This window comes from Eptesicus fuscus, chromosome 23, assembly GCF_027574615.1.
Source record: "Eptesicus fuscus isolate TK198812 chromosome 23, DD_ASM_mEF_20220401, whole genome shotgun sequence".
Lineage (NCBI taxonomy): Eukaryota > Metazoa > Chordata > Mammalia > Chiroptera > Vespertilionidae > Eptesicus > Eptesicus fuscus.
This window is the reverse complement of record NC_072495.1, coordinates 17,061,283-17,069,622: the sequence shown is the minus strand read 5'-3', so window position 1 is coordinate 17,069,622 and position 8,340 is coordinate 17,061,283. Positions and strand designations below refer to the sequence as shown.

The 8,340-nt window shown below is 45.1% G+C and overlaps 1 protein-coding gene across 1 annotated transcript; it reads left to right on the top strand.

Moving 5' to 3' along the window:
- The first annotated feature begins 391 nt into the window (after positions 1-391).
- KCNJ1 (potassium inwardly rectifying channel subfamily J member 1) lies at positions 392-4,018 on the top strand. The gene is made up of 2 exons (XM_008142547.3): positions 392-427; positions 2,879-4,018. The coding sequence occupies exons 1-2, from the start codon at positions 392-394 to the stop codon at positions 4,016-4,018; spliced, it is 1,176 nt and encodes a 391-aa protein (XP_008140769.1).
- Positions 4,019-8,340: the final 4,322 nt, after the last annotated feature.

Here is an 8,340-nt window from a genome sequence, read left to right as displayed (position 1 = left end):
TTGTTTCTGGTCAAAGTTCTTGGGCATGACCTGGGCGACACAGCAGGGGAGCCACCGAGCGTGGCAAGGAGAGGAGAGAAATGTCGGAACACAGCATGCCTGCTGCCCAGGGACCTCAGCTGGCGGCTTGTCATGTCTTAGCATGACGGTATTCAAGCCATGCGAGGTTTCGAAAGATAAAATACATACCCAGGCTGGGGCTTGGTCTGAGAACAAACAATTGCCTTGGTCATACCACACAACTCCACTATCCAATTGGAGTGTTTTCAAGCTAGTACAAATTAGCATCAGTCCACTGACGAAAGAATAAACTGTATTAAGCTGCTTCTAAAACAAATCAGCCTGCATCCAGAGGCCAGCTCCCAACACCGCTTCCTTGCCTTGCCCAGCCATGGATGCTTCAGGTCAGAACATGTTTAGGATGAAGGTGAGTGCGAGCCATCTGGGGAACACATCGCAAGCCGGTTGCTGTTGTCTCAACTCTTTGCAAGGCCAGGCGGATGATATTTTCTTAGCCATATAGGCATGGAAACCCAAACTTATCTGAGAGCTAGGTCAGGGGGTACTTATTCACTCTACAGAAATATTCCTTATCATCCAAAGTGAAATGAGCCTGTCCTCAAAATTTCAAATCGCCGCAGCTGTGGTTGTCGCTTCACCACTTCTACTTGGTGTTGGCTTCTTGTGTTTTCACCTGCTCTAAGACCACAGATTTAAGAGAGACTGGAAAAGGGCAGTGGGGGAAAACCCAGAAGTTGGTGGGTTAGGAGCCGTCTCTGAAATGATAATGTATGACAAAGACAATGTGGATTCAGTTGATAAATGTTGGCTTTAGATTTTAGTACCTTGTGTGAGGGCCACTCTGTGAAGAGCTTTTGACGTGCTATGCGCTTCCATGAACCCGAGAAAGGGAGACAGTCCCGGTGAATGTAAGAAAGGCTGAAGGCTGTGTGTGCAGAGAAAGGGGAGAGCGTGGGAAAGGAGAAGCCTGCGTCTTCCTCCATGAGTCCAATTTGGGACCATCACCTAATACTCACGGGGACTTGAGGTCAGTGAGGGTTGGGTGGGATGAGGGCAGGCACTGCTGTTTGCTCTCCTGGTAGCATTAAAAGAATATATATCTTTAGAACCTGTCCTCAAAATTTCAAATCGCCACAGCTGTGGTTTTCTCTTCACCACGTCTACGTGGTTGTTGGCTTGTGTTTTCACCTGGTCTAAGACCATGAGCAAGAAACTGTGGAATATCAGTTCTGTTTAAAGTTTATCACTGAGTTGGTTTCGCTTCCTACTTTGTATGAATAAACACATTTTTGAAGGGGGTTTTGAAACCCATTTTAGAAACATATTTGCATTTAATTCAAAATATCACGAAGACATGGCTCACCGTGGTGAATGAGCTTAGAGTGGCGGTAGGCACGCCTAAGGGAGGAGGTAGTCTTGTGTTTATGTCCCCAGGTGTCATCATCGCTGGCTGTTTAGGGGGAAATCCCTTCATTCTTTTGCTATAAAGTGGAAGTCAAAATAATGCCATCGATAAGAAACCATTGATCAGATAGCAGTTGAAGAGCTTAATTCATTCACTGACTTATTTCACTTATGTTTTTATACTAAATACTAACATATAGACTGTGCCAGCAGCTGGGGAAGAGTGAGTAAAACACGATCCTACCCTCACAGAGTATTAGAATTGAAGTCAGAGCTCCCAGTCCTTTAGCTTGGGAGCAGGGAAGGACGTGTGAGATATTGCTGGTGACCACCGTAACTACTTTTGGGGGGATGTTGGCATACCACAAAGAGAGAGTAGAAACAGGCTAGCAGATGAACTGAGAAAACTTCTGCCATCAGATGGTAGGACTTGACCAAACTATACTGAGGAACTGGGCTCTAAACAGCGTCCCACATTAATGAAAAAAGGAAGTTGATTAATACTTGTTTGAAAATGTCTCAGGGAAATTTAACTTTAGAAAAGAAAATTTCATAACCAAGAGGCAGTGGGGGAGAGGCTCTTCTGGACTGACCAGCAGGGACCCTCATGCTCTCGGTGTCCTCCTGCCGCTTTGTTAGGTACATGCCTGGATGGGCCATTGGGATTAGCTGAGTCTCAGTTCCTTCATTTAATAAATGAGAGAACTGAATCAAATCAGGATTCCTCTTGATATGTATATGTCTCTAGCAGTGCACAAGATGGCTTACGTAGTATATTTATGAGCTGTTTTTTTCATAGTTACTTATTTTTATATATTACAAAAAATGTAAGTAGTGCATCAAGCTTCTGCTTTCACAGATATTTTTGCTTAATATAAAGCTAAATTAATTTTTAAAATATATATTTTTGTTGATAGTATTACAGACATCTTCCATTCTGCCCCCCACATCCCTCTTCTCCCAACTCTTATTCACCATCCCCCTCAGGTCTTCACTACCCTATTGCATACCGTGTCCATGGGCTATGCATATAAGTATATCATTTCTTTGGTTTATCTATTCTCATCCCCCCAACCTAACTTTATTTTTTTAAGGGAGATCTCATTTAAAGAATAATATAAAAATATCAGAGTACCTGTCATGATGGTTATCACAAACTTTTTGAAGGTTGTGTGCCATTAAGATCAGGAACCCTCTTAGATTCCTTCCAATTCTCTCTCATTGGATTAGTTTTCCTCTTTATATTTAAGCAATATGGCCTTCTGGTGGAAAGTTTCTATTGAAAATAGAATTGTGGCATCCAGAATAAACTTGTCAGCTTGCCAAATGGTCAGTAACCCAGATTGTTTGGAATGTCTTTTCATAAACAGGTAGCTCTTTATGGGCGTCACTCACGTCACTGCTGCTCTAAATACAATTTTATTTTGTTTGTTTTTCTTTGATGTGTTCTCAGATCAAGGTGTTGACAGAAAGAATGTTCAAACATCTTCGGAAATGGTTTGTCACTCGCTTTTTGGGGCACCCTCGGCGAAGAACAAGGCTGGTTTCCAAAGATGGAAGGTGCAACATAGAGTTTGGCAATGTGGAGGCACAGACAAGGTTCATATTCTTTGTGGACATTTGGACGACGGTGCTTGACCTCAAATGGAGATACAAGATGACCATCTTCATCACAGCCTTCTTGGGGAGCTGGTTCCTCTTTGGCCTCCTGTGGTACGCTGTGGCCTATATTCACAAAGATCTCCCCGAGTTCCATCCACCAGACAACCACACCCCTTGCGTGGACAACATTAATGGTTTGACCTCAGCTTTTCTGTTTTCTCTGGAAACGCAAGTGACTATTGGCTATGGATTCAGGTGTGTGACCGAACAGTGCGGCACTGCCATCTTCCTGCTCATCTTCCAGTCTATACTCGGAGTCATCATCAATTCCTTCATGTGTGGCGCCATTTTAGCCAAGATCTCCAGACCCAAAAAGCGTGCGAAGACCATTACCTTCAGCAAGAATGCCGTGATCAGTAAGCGGGGCGGAAAGCTGTGTCTCCTCATCCGAGTGGCCAACCTCCGGAAGAGCCTCCTCATTGGCAGTCACATCTACGGGAAGCTTCTGAAGACCACGGTCACTCCTGAGGGGGAGACCATTATTTTGGACCAGACCAATATCAACTTCATAGTCGATGCCGGGAATGAAAATTTGTTCTTCATCTCCCCACTGACCATTTACCACATCATTGATCACAACAGCCCCTTCTTCGACATGGCGGCAGAAACACTTCTCCAGCAGGACTTCGAGTTAGTGGTGTTTTTAGATGGCACCGTGGAGTCCACCAGCGCCACCTGCCAAGTCCGGACATCCTATGTCCCAGAAGAGGTGCTTTGGGGCTACCGATTTGCTCCCATCGTGTCCAAGACCAAGGAAGGGAAATACCGCGTGGATTTCCATAACTTCAGCAAAACAGTGGAAGTGGACACCCCTCACTGTGCCATGTGCCTTTATAATGAGAGAGATGCGAGAGCCAAGATGAAGAGAGGCTACGACAACCCCAACTTCACTTTGTCAGAGGTCAACGAGACAGATGACACTAAAATGTAGCAGCGGCTTTTCAACACAAGGAAAGCCAAGTTTCGAACACACATAGTGACTAGCAGCATGATGAAGCAATCAACAATGTGGGGGTATGAAAGCAGACAAAAGCCTCCCAAGTCCACCAGCACAGTGGTCGGCAAACTCATTAGTCAACAGAGCCAAATATCAATAGTACGACGATTGAAATTTCTTTTGAGAGCCAGATTTTTTCAACTTAAACTTCTTCTAACGCCACTTCTTCAAAATAGACTCGCCCAGGCCGTGGTATTTTGTGGAAGAGCCACACTCAAGGGGCCACAGAGCCGCATGTGGCTTGCGAGCCGCAGTTTGCCGCCCACGGCACCAGCACAATGCCCCTGAACTCCATAACCGTGATTCTATAAGACTCTACAAGGCTAGTGCAGTAGAACATGCATTGTATTTGTAGGAAGCTGGAATATAGAAGTCATGGGAGCTCACTTGAATATGATTATTTAAAATTATGCAATGTTAATAGAAACAGACAAAAATCATCACAAGTCTCAGGAGATCAGATGAGGTCTTTTTAAAAAGTTCCTTGAAGAAGTTACGAGCTTTATATAGGATCAGGGAAAAAACATATTCTTGTCTTCATTCTACTGATAAGAAATAAGTCACTTTATTTATTTTTTAAAAAAATTTTATTGAATTTTGGGGGTGACATTGGTTAATAAAATTATATAAGTTTCAGGTGTACAATTCTATAATAAATCATCTGTATATTGTATTGTGTGTTCACCACCCCAAGTCAAGTCTCCTTCCATCACCATTTTTCTCTCCTTTACCCTCTTCTACCTACCTCTACACCCATTTCCCTCTGGTAATCATCCTATTGTTATCTGTGTCTATGAGTTTTTTGTGTTTTTGTTTTTTTGTGTGTGCTTAATCCCTTCATTTTTTTCACCCCAACGCCCCTCCTCTCTGATAGCTGTCAGTTTGTTCTCTGTATCTGTATCTATTTTGTTTGTTAGTTTATTTTGTTCATTGAATTCCACATATAAGTGAGATCATATGGTACTTGTCTTTCTCTGACTGGCTAGTTTCTTGGTGGAATCTTTAGGGTTCTCCCTATACAGTATCATGTCATCTGCAAGTCACTTTTATTTTAACATTGACTTTTATCAAAGGAAAGTTTGTCTCCTGAGTTGGGGGAACTGAACCAATCAGAGACAATACGAAAAGACTGTTCCACAAAGAACAGCTGTGGGGCTCTGAACCTCTCAAGCCCTGGTCCTTGGAGTTCCCATCTCAACCTGGGTCACACTGTTTCTGGAGGAACGAGGGACGGCTCAGTTCACGGACTCTGTGTCTCTCCATCCCCAACGTGGAGAGGAGCTCCAAGCCCAACCTGCTTTACGGCATATCCACACGCGGCTGCCCAAGCTGGGTTTTGGCCCAAACGACCTCATGTGGCATATTTAGGCCGAAGCTAGATCATCGCTCCAGAATCTCCATGAACACTTTCCTGCAAGAAAGAAAGCTTGGTTTGAAAATAGTGGTGATATTTCTTTCCATTTGTGTTCATGGGATAAAGGGCCATGAATGTGTTAAAAGAGTATCTCCTGATCTCCCAAGAAAGCAATGAGGAGTTTAAAGGGGAAAACTCAGTTTAGAAGGGAAGGTACCTCTAACGCTTCTGAGAAAAACCGTATTTGTGTTTTTGTGCCTGGGGTTGGTATTGACATGCTGCTTCTAAAGGAGAAAAAGTGTGAAAGGGAATGGGATGTGGCCCCGCAGTGAGGAAAGCGTTAGGTCTTCCTGTCTCTAAGGGCCAATACCGCATCTTCCTGAAAGGAATCAACTTAATGTAAGGATTGATCTTTAAAAAAATTTTTAAATATATTTTTATTGATTTCAGAGAGGAAGAGAGAGAGATAGAAATATCAATGATGAGAGAGAATCATTGATCGTCTGCCTTCTGCATGCCCCCTATTGAGGTCAAGCCCACAAGCCAGGCATATGCTCTGACCAGGAATTGAACCATGACCTTCTGGTTCATAGGTCAACACTCAACCACTGAGCCATGCCAGCCAGGCAGGATTGATCATTGGGGGAAGGTTTTACTGTGAATGTCTTAGTTGCCTACCTATGTGATTTTGAATGTATTCTCGAAAGGATGGTACTCAAAGCTGCTTAGGAATCAATCTGTTTTGAGTGTGATGATTAACATATTAAATCTCTGGTAATGAACGTTCTTTCTAAAAATGTCAGTCATTGAGCATCAATGTGAGGGGCCAGCTGATGGAAACCCTCTTGCTGAGAGTGGACTTTCTCCAGGGAGCAGTGGGATGGCTGGGGGGCTTGCCAGTAGGATGCAAATGTCCCGGCTTCAGCTTCCCAGGAGGAAATGAGCTCGGCTGCCCGTATGTGCATCCTGTGCCACCCGACACACCCCTCCAGTGCGTCTTGGCACATAGAGTGGCAGCTGCCAGCACTTGTTGGTAGGGACGGCTTTGTCTGCCCGGGCCTGGGGTTGCATTTGTACAGATCCAGCCACCCAACCTGATCCTTCTGACCAAGTCCAGTGGGCAGTCTGCTGCGTTCAGGGTTGCACAGTTAGTTGGTGGCCATAACAGTGACGCAGCTGGCCCACACAGGAGATTGCTCTGTGCCTGTGTGTTGGCATAGCGGTTTAACCTACGGATAAAAGGGAAGGAAATCAGGACTGTGGAGCTTGAGGGAGCTGGAGTTCTCTGCTGGCTCCCTGTATGAGGCTTTAGGATACTAGTCCCTCTGTAAACTGGAGAGAAATGTATGGACTGGATCCTTCACACCAGAACACATTCCTTCTCGTCTGTGCTTCTCACCGGTAGCGCCTGGGGACTGCTGGGAGTAAGATGACCCAAACAGTCTGTTTCTTTTGATTGTTAGGGATGCTGCATGACAGCTGGAAGCTCTGTGATTGGCATTTATTTCTGGGCTATTTGGTGGAAGCTCATCTGCTTCCATATCATAATTAAGGCATTTCTGCCACGTGGGTGGGTCTCCTTTTGAAATGTAAATTACCATTGACCCTCTAGCAACCATTAACAGACATCAAAGAAACCCCTTGGGAAATGCCCCCTTCCCACCCAGCTACTGCTGATAGTACTAAGGGGTGGCTGGAACCCCAAAGCAGCATAGAAACCCTGGACATTCAGAGGGAGAGGGTTACCCAGGAGCTCAGTGAGTAAAGAAAATACATGGGAAACAGAAGGTTCCAGAAGGCCAACTTGGCGATGCTGACAGTAGGCTTTTTATTCCAATGTGGTACCATTGTACCCAGCAGGGCCTGACTACATCAGTCTCACTATAGCTACAGGTGAGCCAATGATCACATTCACTGATCTATCCATTTCACAAGGAATTCGGCATTTCTTATTCCTTAAACTATAAAACTGCATCCCATGATGCATTGCCTTATTCAAAGTTTTCCTTGGTACTGATTCCGCTTAACTTGCCTGATTTATCTCTGTTGCTATGGGGACTTAGACTTGGAGAGTGGGATCCTGGTTTTATCTTCCTGGACTTAGGTTGGCTCAAGCTCCAATATTCAGAGTTAAGATTTGGGAGATGGTCTAACCATTGATTTCTCAAGAGAGAAAGGGTGAGGAACAGATCCTCTCTCAGTGGCCAACTCGAAGAAGTGAGATGATCCCTGTCTGTTTCCGTGGCTGGTGGGTGTGGAACAGGCCCTGGAAGAATTTCCCCAGGTAGATGGTGTGGGCAGGTTTTTCATAACACAGGAGCTGGGTCCCAAACAAGGGGATTCGGTGGCCAGCATGGGGAATCTTCCCCCATTTGGAATAAATGTTCTGCAAACCTCTGAAGCAAAGCATGCAAATGAACCCTTGGCCCCGCCCCTGGGCCGTTGCTGTCTGCCATTCCAGGAAGTGTGTGTCAATCAAAGCTTGACAGGGGAGATAGAGCATTTTATTTTGGAAGCCAGAAGTTGGAGAACAATGACTGGAATTTCCTCTTTCTGTCCGGCCAGGGCTGTTTGTCACTGGGGAGATAAAAGTCCAGGGGTAGGGAATAAAGGTTATCGGGAACTGGGCAACACAGAGCCTTGGGGAGGGGGGCGCCCGGAGGAGGGGTTAGGGAGGAAATCTATTTCAATGCCTGTCATTAAGTTTCCATTAAAAGAACATTCAGTTAGGAATTCAAAAATAATTTAATCTCCCCAGCCAGATGCACCCAGCTGGACTCCTTGGAGCTGAGCCCTGAGGAGGGAGATTTGCACTGGGGCTCAGGGTAGGAACCGGAGTGGGCCCCTTCTGCTTCTCCACTCATTACAGCCTTGACCGCACTGGATGTTCTAGAAGACATGT